Source organism: Syngnathus floridae, chromosome 13 (genome assembly GCF_059516105.1).
Source record: "Syngnathus floridae isolate MCC-2025c chromosome 13, RoL_Sflo_1.0, whole genome shotgun sequence".
Lineage (NCBI taxonomy): Eukaryota > Metazoa > Chordata > Actinopteri > Syngnathiformes > Syngnathidae > Syngnathus > Syngnathus floridae.
The window spans coordinates 11,127,870-11,142,500 of record NC_142425.1 but is presented as its reverse complement, the minus strand read 5'-3'; the positions used below and the strand labels follow the sequence as shown (position 1 = coordinate 11,142,500).

Genomic DNA, 14,631 nt, shown 5'->3' with positions numbered 1-14,631 from the left:
CAGTACAATACAATACAATACAATACATACAATACAAACAATACAATACATACAATACAATACATACAATACGATACAATACATACAATACAATACATACAATACATACATACAATACATACAAAACAAAAAACAAAAAACAAAACAAAACAAAAAACAACAAAACAAAACAAACAATACAAAACAATACATACATACAATACAAAAAAAACAAAAAACAAAAACAAAAAAATACATACAATACATACAATACAATACATACAATACAATACATACAAAACAAAAAAAACAAAAAACAAAAAAAAAAACAAAAAAAAAAAACAATACATACATACAATACATACAATACATACAATAGAATATAATACAATACAATACATACAAAACAAAAAACAAAACAAAAAACAACAAAACAAACAATACATACAAATCTTGGGATTTCCTGGGTTGAGCTGGCTGGATGAAGTGGCTGGAGAGAGGAAAGTCTGGGAGTCCCGCAATCCGACGTCCGGATAAGCGGTGGATGGCTGGGTGGATGGATGGGTGGGTGGATGGGTTGGGTGGATGGGTTGGGTGGGTGGATGGGTTAGATGGACGGATGGATGGGTGGCTGGCTGGATGGGTGGGTGGCTGCCTGGATGGGTGGCTGCCTGGATGGGTGGCTGGATGGGTGGCTGGATGGATGGATGGGTGGATGGGTGAACAAAAAACAAAACAAAACACAAAAAACACAACAAACAATACATACAAACAATACAATACAATACATACAATACATACATACAATACATACAAACAATACAATACAATACAAACACAATACAAATACAATACAAACAATACAATACATACAATACAATACATACAATACATACAATACAAAAAAACAAAAAACAAAACAAAAAAGAAAACAAAACAAAAAAAATACATAAATACATACAAATACATACAAAATACATACAATACAATACAAACAATACAATACAAACAATACAATACAAATACAATACATACAATACAATACATACAATACAATACATACAATACAATACATACAATACAATAAAACAAAAAACAAAACAGAAAACAAAAAACAAAACAAAAAACAAAAAAAACCCAAAACAATACATACAATACAATACAATACACACAATACATACAAAACAAAAAACAAAACAGACAAAAAAAACAATACATACAATACAATACATACAATACAATACATACAATACAATACATACAATACAATACATACAATACAATACAATACATACAATGCAAAAAAAAAAATACATACAATACACACAATACAATACATACAATACATACAAAACAAAAAACAACAAAAAAAAAACAACAATACATACAATACAATACATACAATCCAAAAAAAACAAAAAACAAAAAAAAACAAAAAAATACATACAATACAATACATACAATACAATACATTCAAAACAAAAAAAACAAAAACAACCAAAAAACCAACAAAAAAACAATACAATACATACAATACATATAATACAATACATACAATACAATACACACAATACATACAATACATACAATACAATACATACAATACATACAATACAAAAAAAAGAAGAAAACAAAACAATACATACAATACAATACACACAATACAATACATACAATACATACAAAACAAAAAACAAACAAACAAAAAAATAATAATACATGCAATACAATACAATACAATACAATACATACAATACAATACATACAATACAATACATACAATACAATGCATACAATACAATACATACAATACAATACAATACAATACAATACAATACATACAATACATACAATGCAAAAAAAACAAAAAAAACAAAAAAAATACATACAATACAATACAATACACACAATACAATACATACAAAACAAAAAAAAAACCCAAAAAAACAATACATACAATACAATACATACAATACAAAAAAAACAAAAAACAAAACAAAAAAAAACAAAAAAATACATACAATACATACAAAAAAAAAACCAAACAAAAAAAAACAATACATACAATACAATACATACAATCCAAAAAAAACAAAAAACAAAAAAAAACAAAAAAATACATACAATACAATACATACAATACAATACATTCAAAACAAAAAAAACAAAAACAACCAAAAAAAACAACAAAAAAACAATACAATACATACAATACATATAATACAATACATACAATACAATACATACAATACATACAATACAATACACACAATACAATACATACAATACATACAATACAAAAAAAAAAGAAAAAAACAATACATACAATACAATACACACAATACAATACATACAATACATACAAAACAAAAAACAAACAAACAAAAAAATAATAATACATGCAATACAATACAATACAATACATACAATACAATGCATACAATACAATACATACAATACAATACAATACAATACATACAATACATACAATGCAAAAAAAACAAAAAAACAAAAAAAAATACATACAATACAATACACACAATACAATACATACAAAAAAAAAAAAAAAACAATACATACAATACAATACATACAATACAAAAAAACCAAAAAACAAAACAAAAAAAAAAACAAAAAAATACATACAATACATACAATACATACAATACATACAATACGATACATACAATACATACATACCATACAATACATACATACCATACCATACCATACCATACAATACATACAATACATACAATACAATACATACAATGCAAAAAAACCCAAAAAAAACAAAAAAAAAAACAAAACAAAAAAATACATACAATACAATACACACAATACAATACATACAATACATACAAAACAAAAAAAAACAATACATACAATACAAAAAAACAAAAAACAAAACAAAAAACAAACAAAAAAATACATACAATACATACAATACAATACAATACATACAATACAATACATACAAAACAAAAAAAACAAAAACACAACCAAAAAAAACAACAAAAAACAATACATACAATACATATAATACAATACATACAATACAATACATACAATACATACAATACATACATACAATACATACAATACATACATACAATACATACAATACAAAGAAAAAAAACAAAAAAAAAAAAAACAATACATACAATACAATACACACAATACAATACATACAGTACATACAAAACAAAAAACAAAACAAAAAACAAAAAACAAAACAAAAATAATAATAATACATACAATACGATACATACAATACGATACAATACAATACAAACAATACAATACAATACATACGATACAATACAATACAATACATACAATACAATACATACAATACAATACAATACATACAATACATACAAAACAAAAAACAAAACAAAAAACAACAAACAATACAAAACAATACATACATACAATACATACAATACAAAAAAAACAAAAAAAAACAAAAACAAAAAAAAAATTACATACAATACAATACATACAATACAATACATACAAAACAAAAAAAACAAAAACCAAAAAAAACCAAAAAAAACCAAAAAAAAAACAATACAATACATACAATACATATAATACAATACATACAAAACAAAAAACAAAACAAAAAAAACAAAAAACAAAACAAAAAACAACAAAACAAAAAACACAACAAAACAATACATACAAATCTTGGGATTTCCTGGGTTGAGCTGGATGAAGTGGCTGGAGAGAGGAAAGTCTGGGAGTCCCTCCTAAAGCTGCTGCCGCCGCAATCCGACGTCCGGATAAGCGGTGGATGGCTGGGTGGCTGGATGGATGGGTGGCTGGGTGGATGGATGGATGGGTGGGTGGGCTGGGTGGATGGACGGATGGATGGGTGGATGGATGGGTGGATGAGTGGATGGGTTGGGTGGGTGGATGGGTGGATGGGTTGGGTGGGTGGCTGGATGGGTTGGGTGGATGGGTGGATGGGTGGGTGGATGGACGGATGGACGGACGGGCGGACGGACGGATGGGTGGATGGATGGATGGATTGACATAGAACACATACAATACCCTGCCATACGCTACCATACACACAATGCATACAATACAATACATACAATACAATACCATATAATATCATACCATACTATATGCTCTGCATCTGGGAGTTACAATTATAGACATTGAGTAGAGTGGCAATGGCATGATATTTTTGCAACAATTACACATACCAACTCCAGTTTTATATTTAAAATATGTATACAATTATCAGTATATTGTAATGAGTTATAATAATTACAAAAGTATCCGAATTATAATAATTTAATTTTATCATCCATCAACTCACTCAAAAATGTCGGCATGAATCGAGCAGTCGACTAAACGGGAGAAAATCACGCTCGCAAATGTTTGTTGCATAACGGAAGGCGGGCGGGCGGGCGCCATCTTGGAATAGATTTGTACATGACGTAACAAATTTGTCACATTCATCAGTTTGCATAACACGGAAATAGCACACTATATGTAATGCAACATTGTTAATTTGACGAAACACAACGCCAAAGAGATTTGAAATACTGTAGCGGCAAAACGACAGTCGCGGTGGCCGGGACGAGTGTGAAAAGATTTTCAAGATATTTGTTCGCATCAAACAAACAAGGCGTCCGTCGTGAGAAACGGCAATGAACGACAAACATTTGATAGCTTACCCGAGAAACCGCCACACGGTCGGTGGCGCCTGCATTTGATAACTCGCCTTGAATCCTGCAACAAACAAACAAGGCGTCCGTCGTGAGAAACGCCAATGAACGACAAACATTTCCTAGCATGTTAGCTTACCTGAGAAACCGCCCGCTGCGCGGGTGATTGCACCGGTATTTGACAACTTCCCCAATTCACCCGAAGACATGACGTCACATCCGTCAATTCAAATCTTCCTCGCCTGCTCGTCCAATGGTGCTTTGCACACTAGCGTACCACGTGACAGGCCACTTCACACGCAGGCGGTTGCACCTGTCGCTCACCTCAAGACTGAAAACTGCCTTCAAAAACCTAAGTGCACCTTTGCCCGCCTCCTACCTCTGCCCAAATTCAGTCTGACCAATCACAGCGCAACTGAAATTGGCTTGACCACGCCCACCTCTCCGACAGGCAAGACTGAAACCTGCCTTCAAAAAAAAAAAAAAAAAATTCACAAACTTTATGCAGAAGTGAGTGAAAATCGACAAAGTACAGCTCGTGGGTAAGGTCGGGTCCCGAACCATGGTTCCATCGTGTTAGAGGCAATGACGTTTACCACTTGACCAAAGACTCGTGTCCATGACAGTGACAGAAGGGCAACCAACGCTCACCTCAAGACTGAAAACCCAAATAGTGTTGGCTCGTGAGTGAACGATTCGTTCAAAGAGATTCTAAAGATTCAGTTCACCTAAAAGAACTGGAATGCACATCAGTACTTGGGGAGCTTCCGTAGTTGGTCTTTTAGCAGGCCCCGCCCACAAGTACCTCCACATTGGGTCACGTGACTAACAGCTATTTACATACAATAAAATAAAGTATGAAAACGTTATTAAAAAACACACACAAAATCATACATACACAAGACCAATGCCGCTGGAACGAGCTGGACTAAAGGAAGACATCCGTTTAAATTTGGTCAGTTTTAAGAAATAAGGAAATCATGAATATTAAAAGAGGATTTTTTTTTTAAACGACAAAGACGACAAACATTTGCTAGCATGCTCGCTTACCTGAGGAACCGTCCGCCGCCGCCGGCCCGCGCTCGGTGGCACCTGCATATGATAACTCCCCTTGAGCGAGCACACCTGTCTTCAATTGACCTAAAGCCCTGACGTCACATCCGTCGATTCAAATCTTCTTCTCCTGATCGTCCAACGGCGCTCGGCACACTGACGCCACCAGGTGGTCGCCTGTCATGGTGACTACTGTGGAAAGGCTTGCTTCGGACTATCCGTTGAAACTTTCAACACCGAACATGTTTGGATGGAGGATACCCTATCAATATGACCAAATCTCCTTTGGTTCCCGAGCAGGCTCTGGTCGAGTGGTTAATGCCATTGCCTTCAATCAAATGAAAATATTTGTATCGAGTATATTTGTATTGTATATTTGTAAACGTGCTTTTGTTGTGCAATTAACCCTTTATTTATTTATTCTCTTTTTTTTTTAACCTTGTGTAGTGTACCTACACATATTGTCATATAAAATGTCTGATTTTTATGTTTTAATTGGCGAATATAAAAACAAGGAATAAGACGCCAGACACGTTTTAACATAAATGTTTATTAAAAATAATATCAAAAGCAAATTTCAAACCAGCAGTAGATATATTGGATGACAATATTTAGGCGTATATAGGTATACACGTTATTTAAAAACGACTATAAGTGTTATACTACGACACAAGTGTTTACCAGCTCAGTGGCCTAAGAGGAGAGTGTCCGCCCTGAGACTGGGAGGTGGTGGGTTCAAACCCCTGCCGAGTCATACCAGTGACTATAACAATGGTACCCATTTCTTCCCTGCTTGGCACTCAGTGGAAGGGGTTGAAATGGGGCCCCCCCCCCCTGCTGCTCACTTATACTCCGGTGCGACTTACAGTCCGAAAATTACGGTAAGTTCAAAAATATCAGAGGAAGTGATAAACAACTGAGGTGATTTGGTTGCATAAGCAAGCCTAACCCTAAGCACAGCAAAAGCGAGAGCAAGCCTAACACAAACCCTAACCCTAAGCACAGCAAGAGCTCTGGTCGAGTGGTTAACGCCATTGCCTTCAATCAAATGAAAATATTTGTATCGAGAGTTCATCCTAAAATGAATTGTTCTTGCAAAAATTCTGCCGCCGTTGCAGTGCTCCCGTGGACTCATTTTCAAGTCAGTTGCTAAGAAACACCACACCGTTGCACAGAGACAATTCTTGAGTCATATCAAATCAATGATTTTCAAACGGGTCCAAACGAGTTTTTCCCTCATGGCTACAAAGATCTTTAGATCTTTTCGTTCACTCTCGTTCACTGAAAACATTCGTTCTTTTGAACCCATCGTTCACTCACGAGCCAACACTACACTGCAGTAGTGATACACACACACACACACACACACACAGTCTACAGGGTTCGACTCCCCACCCCTGCCGCCTGCGCCGCCTGCGCCCCCTGCCACCTGCGCCTACTACCCCCCCAACGCTACCTGCGCCCCCTGCTGTCTACACCGCGCTGCGAAGCGCACAACAATGCGCAGACTATGAAGGAGGTGACATTTGTCAATACTCCCTCCTTGGAGCAAATATATAACTTTTTTAAACTTTAGTAATTTTTTTAAAACTTTTTTAAAAACTTTTTGTAACTTAATATTCTAGGCTATTCTAAAACACCATCTGGTATGCTTGATACACATTAGAGGAGGTGTTAAAAAAAAAACATATTCCGTCATTTACTTCATATGGCGTACCGGCACAAAGGTTTGCAGTGCTGAGGACATGAGGAGACCTAGAAAGAAGCATTGGGAGCTTAAGATCAGGGGATGCTTTGAGAATAATTGTCAATTTTTTGTCTATGTGAAGCCCTTTGAGACTGTTTGAGATTTAGGGCTATACAAATAAACTTGACATTGCTGATGTATCAATGCCCGAGGGATTAGGCACACGGACGGGCAACCCCCAGCCTCGGGTTCGGATACGGCATTGCTCAAATTGGCAAATCTTAGCAAGCTACAGAAGACTTTCTGCATCACATGAATATTTTTTAGCATGTGGTTTGGAAGTTTATTATGCAAATGAAGTTGCTTTGTACATTTTAGAGACACACACATTGACGAGATAGCGGCAGTACTTATGTGTATTTGTTAGGTTGCTTTGGGCAAAACAAACCGCACGCAAAAGACGGGTCACATTGACCCAGCTGTCTAATTGCGGCGCCTATCATTTGTAATGTACTTAAAAATTTAAATGATTAAAATTGTTAAAAATGATCGCATAGTTAAATAGAGCATCAGACAGGTTGAGGCAAATATCTAGCATGTGGTTTAGACGTCTATCATGCAAATGAGTTTGTTTTGTACTTTTAACACACATGCACACTGGCGAGATAACGGCAGTACTTCTTTATTTCTTAGGTTGTTTTGGGCAAAACAACGAAAGGTGCATCGCATTGACCCAGCATCAGACAGGTTGAGGCAAATATGCTGCTACTCAGTGGCAGCACTTGGAATTCATCTAGCCTTTCTGATATGGTCAATTTCATAAGGATGCCGGTATGAATAAGAACACTCTGGCCTTTACTTCACTCTGAACTGGGTGGTACCACCCAGTACATGTACCGAGGCTGGCCGTGTAGTTACGCAACTGCTTTGAATTGAAAGCTAAGGTCCTGGAAGCTACACGCTGTGTTTATAAATTCAATTGACTATAGCAGCAACCTGGACTGGACAGCAGCGGCCTTCTTTGTAGTCAGACAGCCAATGGGGACGGCAAGCCCTGCAACAAAACATGCAAGAAGTTTCACATTCAAGAGATGCACCATCGATTGAGGCACATCGCAAATGATGACACCAAAGTTGACTTTATTTACAAGACCACTGTTGATTTTATTCACAAGAATGCCCACATGATGCATGACGATTCAAAACAAAACGAAAAATGGCTCTGACCACATTAAAACAGCTTTTACTCGTACAGAAAAATGTACCAACATTCTGCAAGATTCTGAGTTCGGTGGCCATTTTAAAGCAGGGTTGCCAAAGATGACTTACTGATCGCAACAGAGAACGTTTGTACACTTGTCGTTTGCATCTATGGGTGTCTGGCTACTTGGCTTTTGTCAACAATTTAGAATGCATCCAGCTTTTCTTTGTGTAGTTGGAAAAAAAAAAATAAAGCCTGACACTGCATATTTAACAAGTCAATTTTTTTTCAGCCTAACTTTACAATTGTCTTGTCATTGAGAATGTCTCAAATGATTCCAGTTTGTATGCATGATAGACTGCCAATGTTTAAAATGGACCACTTGAATTCAGTTCACAGTTTTATTGCAGTTCAGTGGTACACACACACAATTACAGTACAATCAGTTCATTTCATGATTAAAAAAACAACAGTAAAACAACAATATTGCAAAATGACGCAGCGCTGAGAGAAAGAAAGAGGCATCATGCAGATAGCCAGTGTGCACACCCAGTGAAAAAGTGGAGGGAGGGAGAGAGGACAAAAGAAAAAAAACGCAGTCATACTCTCCTTAAATGCTGGCTGGGCGCTTTGCCCTCGCCGCATCCGCACCCGTCTGTCTCGTGTCGGCTGCTCATCACGGGCGAAGGTTGGCTCCTCCCCCGGCCGGTATTCGACGTTTGGACTCATCCTCCGCCTCGTGCCACTGCAAAAAGAAAAACGGCACTCTGTTGCATGCGGTTCACTTCTGTGGACGTACTCATTACCTGTCTATTAAAGCTTGCTCCTATTTTAAGCTCCCTTTATTAATAGCGTATGCACACATGAATGTTTTTGTTTTCTTTTTATGTCTGTTCCTATATGAAGAATCCAATGCTTATAATTTCTTTGTTGTAAAGTGCTTTGAGCTGCATTTCTTGTATGAAAGGTGCTCTACAAATAAAGTTTTTTATTATTACCCTCTGGTCCCGCGGTCCTGTCCAGTCCCTCTCTGTGCAGGCACTCGTCCGATCCAGTGCCCCAGCAATCCTGAAAGGCAGACATATTGTGTTGGTTTTGGCAAGGGGAAAAATTCCACTAGCACCCCCCCAACCTAGACTAAGGTGAGTTTGAATCAGGTAATTAGCGGCACGCACGGGCTGGCGCATGTCTCATACGGCCCTCCCGCATTGGAGCAATCCGGGTTATGAAATGTTTAACCCCTTACAAAAAGGGAGGGAGGGAGGGAGGTAGGGAGAGAGCGAGAGGAGATGAAAAGAGGCTTTGGTGCGCACTTAAGCGCAACCGGCCAGTTCCCCCTGAGTAGAGCTGGCTTGGCCCCGAGAGGAAAAAAAGAGGAAAACGTGACGTCACGGACAGCGTCACGGAGAATCTCCTCGTCCTCGACACCGTCGACGACACTGGGACCCAGTCTGGCAGACATTATACCCTGGTATTCCACAAAGGGCAAGGTATAGCCACGTTCCACCCTGAGTGCACCAGGCCATGCAGGTACTGCCGGGCGCATTGGAGAAAGAGAGCGAGAGAGAGAGAGAGGGGGGGGGGGGAAGAAGGGAGGGAGGGGGTGTCTACTTTGCCAATTTGTATCTAGAGGGTCACAGCAACCCAAATGCCCGTGCGTGCTACTAGTTACCCTATTCAAACAGACAGGGGTAGGGAAAGCACAAAAGAAAAAACAAAGTCCTACTCCCCCGAACCGCTGGCTGCATCTGCACCCATCAGTCTCGTGTGGGCCGCTCGTCACGGGCCAAGGTCCGGGTCTGCTCCGGCCGGTGTTGGACTCGTCTTCCGCCTCGCACAAGTGCAAAAAGACAAACGGCACTCAGTTGCATGCGGCTCACTCTTGTCAACGTACTCATTACCTGCCCCCTCCCTGGTCTTGTGGGTGCAGCCCAGTCCCTCTCGGTGCAGGCTGGCGCTCGCCCCATTCGCTGCCAGCTGAAAGGCAGAAAAATAAGGAAATCAAATTAAAACCAACAAGTGTGTACACTACGCTTGCAGATTGGATTGCCATGTCACCGCCTCTGGCCAGCCTTGGCCAGTCATGCATCAGGCTCCTCTTCAACACTTGGCGACTGCTCTCTTTGGGTGATTCCTTTCTTTGCAACCCGCTCAGCAATCGCAGTTGTGGTGGCCTCCGTCCACCGGCTCTTCGTTTCATACATCGTCTCTTCCACCTTGCAAGACAAGCACAAAAGTCTCGCTGCGCCGTTGCTTGCGCTTGCCGTCGCTTGCGCTTGCCGTCGCTTGCGCATGCCGTCGCTTGCGCAGTCGCTTGCGCTTGCTGTCGCTGCGCGGTCGCTTGCGCTTGCTGTCGCTGCGCGGTCGCTTGCCGTCGCTGCGCGGTCGCTTGCCGTCGCTGCGCGTTTGGCCCTCAATGAGGGCTGCACAACATTTTGGAAAATCACTGATATGGCAGTATTGGGCCAGACCACTGCATTGAGGCAAGTTGTGCAAAATTCTTGGATGGAGGTTAACTATTTGATCGCAATGAGATCAGTTAGATGAGTTAAACTTTAACTTACATCAATGACTTATCGTCTTAACTCATTACAAATAGTTAGGCAAGACAACATGTTTCATTTGAGACATGAAAAAAAAATCTTTGCTGTCTTAAAGTGCATGTCAATAACCTAGACCACCATATGGCAGTTTTCCAATACACGTGCAGCCCTACACACGTCACCATTGGTGTCCAAATGGCAGCCTCGGGGCAACTTGATCAACACACCACACGAATGAACGCAACGCTGCTTTGTGGCACAAAATATCAATGGCAACATTTCGTGATTGATTGAATGAATTTGCGTCAAAGAATTCTGAATTTGTTTCAGTATGCAGCCCTCAAGCAGACATTGGGACACCGCTGGTGTAATTTAAAAAAAAAAAAATCCATTTCACACGTTAAAGCTGCGCAGGTCGACGCCTCCAGGGAAGCGGGTCGCCCTAAAAACTCGGCGACTTCAGAGCGATGCCACAGCGGTCCGTTCACCTCTGATCAGATCGGGGTCACATCCCGGTCGCCATCTGCAGAAACAGAAACAAATGTTAGAAACTCAAAGAGCACCCCAAGTTGTCGGTCACTTGCTTACTTGATCACAGCGGCTAGCTACTATTGCTGACCGTCGCCAGGTCGGATCGGGCCGTGCCCCCCCCCCTTTTGCGTCCGGCCTGCAAATGGCAGAACATGCAATGAGTTGGGCGCTGCTCGCATCATTACGTCTTCCTCGTGGACCGGCTCGCCCAAACACCGCCCCCTACACCTAGAGAACAAAGGACACACAGCTTAGATCAAGCACGACAGTGGTAGGTTAGAAAAAGACACAAAAGGTAACCGTCTCGCTCCAATGCTGTCCTACACCCAGGGTAGAACAAAGAACGCAAGTACCACAGTGGTGGTAGGTTAGGGTTAGACGAAGTGCAACAGTGGCAGGTTAGAAAGACAAAATGGTACAAGTCAAATTGCAAAATTGGACATTCGGGATCGGCTCGCTCCAACGCCGCCCTACACCGATGGGGAGAACAAAGAAGGCAGCAAGCACGACAGTGGCAGGTTAGAAAAAGACAAAATGGTACAAGTCATATGGCAAGTTTGGACATTGGGCTCCGCGTCAAAGTTCAGTTTTGTCTCCATCCAAGTCACCACGTCCTCCCCCAAGTGAGCCGTCAATGGCAACCAAGCACAAGACACCGCTGGATCCAGATAAGCCACAACCTCTAAAGCAAGACCAACCGTCAGACCCCCAAACACTGTCCACACCTGCAACCTTTCCGTCGTGCACCCATAACCAAAGGAAACCACACTGCCCCCTTCTGGGTACATGATCCGCACATGTTGACTTTTGCAGCGTGCTGCTTGATTCTTGACTTGATATGGCATTCCTCTTTTGGATATGGCATTGCTCCTATGGATAGGCCATTGCTCCTTTGGATAGGCCATTGCTCCTTTGGATAGGCCATTGCTCCTTTGGATAGGCCATTGCTCCTTTGGATAGGCCATTGCTCCTTTGGATAGGCCATTGCTCCTTTGGATAGGCCATTGCTCCTTTGGATAGGCCATTGCTCCTTTGGATAGGCCATTGCTCCTTTGGATAGGCCATTGCTCCTTTGGATAGGCCATTGCTCCTTTGGATAGGCCATTGCTCCTTTGGATAGGCCATTGCTCCTTTGGAAAGGCCATTGCTCCTTTGGATAGGCCATTGCTCCTTTGGATAGGCCATTGCGCCTTTGGATAGGCCATTGCGCCTTTGGATAGGCCATTGCGCCTTTTCATATGGAATTATACTTTTCCCATTCGGCTCCTCTTGCAGCCTACAATAACACACAGACAGTTATTAATGGTGTGCTGGGAAGCTAAAACTCGACAGCCATTGTGTGTTGGGAAGCTGAAACTTGACAAAAACAGGTTTTCACCTGATTTAGGACTACTCTTCCTCAGTGTCCTCAGCATCACTGAAATAGCTCCTCAAGAGCCTCCTGCTTGCTTTGTATAGAAGGATGCTGGCTGGGCAGCCTTTTCTAGTGCTACAAAAGACAAACAGAAATTATTGCAACAAAAATAGATATTTTAATTTTATACATACTGAGTAGAGTTTTGCAGTTGAAAAAATATATCATCATTATATTGTAGTAAATTATAATAATTATTCAGGATTATAATTCATATTTTCATTTCATCATCCATCAACTCACATTGGACAGATGATCCAGGTTGGCGGCGTCCAAAACGGGAGAAAATAACCCGCGCAAATGTTTGTTGCGTAATGGAACGAGAGTGGGCGGGCGCCATCTTTGAATGGATTTGCTCTGATTTGGACATGACGTAACAAATTCGTTACATTTATCAGTTTGCATAAGACGGAAATGGCACACGCATAATATATAATAATAAAAAAATTGTTTAGTTGACTAGAGTCAAACTAACATTTCCTATAGTCAGAAACTCGCGCTTATTGGCGGCGTCATTTACGAACCTTCTACAAACAAACGAATGAAAAAATGCTGGCCAGCATTTAAAAAAAACGAAAAAAAAACGCGAAAGACATTTAAAATACCACCAAAACGCGCAACGACGCGACGCAAAGTCGATTGTGGCGTGCCGTGCCGTGCCCAAACCTCAAGCACTCCCTAGACAGCGAAAATCCTGCAAGAAATAATAAATGGCATCGTAAGAAACTGCAAACATTTGCTCACGGGCTAAATCGCCTGCGGCCTACAATTTACCTCCAGGCCCACCGTCGCGGTGGACGTGACGTTGCCGAGTCACGAGAGTACGACAATCCTGCGACAAGCAAAACAAAAAAGGCGTGTGAGAAAAGGCAACAAACCACACATTTTGGGGCTACGTGAAAACTCTCCTTGCGCTCTCCAGTTAACTTCGACGCCTACAGTCGCCGTGTGAAAATCCTCCGACAAACAAACATGGCGTCCGTCGTGAGAGACGGCAAGAAACGACAAGCATTTGCTCCCTTACCTGAGAAAATGCCACGCGTTCGGTGGCACCTGCATTTGAGAACTCCCCTTGAGCGCGAACATCGTGCAACAAACACGGCGTCCGTCGCGAAAAACGGCAGGAGACGACGAAAAACATTTGCTAGCGTGCTAGCTTACCTGAGAAACCGTCCGCCCGCCGCCACGCGCTCGGTGGCACCTGCATATGATAACTCCCCTTGAGCACACCTGTCTTCAATTTACCTAAAGCCCTGACGTCACAGCCGTCAATTCAAATCTTCTTCTCCTGATCGTCCAACGGCGCTCGGCACACTGACGCCACCAGGTGGTCGCCTGTCATGGTGACTACTGTGGAAAGGGTTGCTTCGGACGATCCGTTGAAACTTTGAACACCGAACATGTTTGGATGGATACCCTATCAATATGACCAAATCGCCTTTTGTTGCCGAGCAGGCTCTGGTCGAGTGGTTAACGCCATTGTCTTTAATCAAATGAAAATATTTGTATCGATAGTTCATCCTAAAATGAATTGT

The 14,631-nt window shown here is 40.6% G+C and overlaps 1 protein-coding gene and 1 long non-coding RNA gene across 10 annotated transcripts in view; both read right to left on the bottom strand.

Moving 5' to 3' along the window:
* Positions 1–6,028, bottom strand: part of LOC148388737 (uncharacterized) — a 7,242-nt gene extending 1,214 nt beyond the window's left edge. Inside the window, exons 1-7 of one of the 9 annotated variants that reach the window (XR_015862156.1) lie at positions 5,396–6,028; positions 5,229–5,325; positions 5,047–5,135; positions 4,807–4,958; positions 4,677–4,731; positions 3,668–3,925; positions 428–674 (exon numbers count right to left, since the gene is read on the bottom strand). This is a non-coding gene — a long non-coding RNA (uncharacterized LOC148388737). Of the gene's footprint in view, positions 1–427; positions 675–3,667; positions 3,926–4,676; positions 4,732–4,806; positions 4,959–5,046; positions 5,136–5,228 lie in introns of all 9 variants that reach the window. The other 8 variants (XR_015862161.1, XR_015862160.1, XR_015862157.1 and 5 more) reach the window with 8 other exon arrangements.
* A 2,513-nt stretch (positions 6,029–8,541) lies between these two features.
* LOC148388736 (uncharacterized) lies at positions 8,542–14,237 on the bottom strand. The gene is made up of 9 exons (XM_088394359.1): positions 14,121–14,237; positions 13,871–13,928; positions 13,702–13,790; positions 13,340–13,453; positions 13,061–13,171; positions 11,740–12,958; positions 10,510–11,674; positions 9,607–10,439; positions 8,542–9,353 (listed from the first exon to the last, which is right to left on the bottom strand). The coding sequence occupies exons 1-5, from the start codon at positions 14,235–14,237 to the stop codon at positions 13,166–13,168; spliced, it is 384 nt and encodes a 127-aa protein (XP_088250485.1). The 3' UTR covers positions 8,542–9,353; positions 9,607–10,439; positions 10,510–11,674; positions 11,740–12,958; positions 13,061–13,165.
* Between the last annotated feature and the right edge of the window lie 394 nt (positions 14,238–14,631).

Bases quoted from the DNA above. Each gene is read 5' to 3' on its own strand.
- LOC148388736 (XM_088394359.1), bottom strand. From the start codon at position 14,237: ATGTTTTTCGTCGTCTCCTGCCGTTTTTCGCGACGGACGCCGTGTTTG. The intron at 13,791-13,870 runs GTAAATTGTAGG...TATTTCTTGCAG, and splicing joins CCGCGACGGTGGGCCTGGAG to GATTTTCGCTGTCTAGGGAG. The intron at 13,454-13,701 runs GTATTTTAAATG...TGTCCAAATCAG, and splicing joins CGTCGTTGCGCGTTTTGGTG to AGCAAATCCATTCAAAGATG.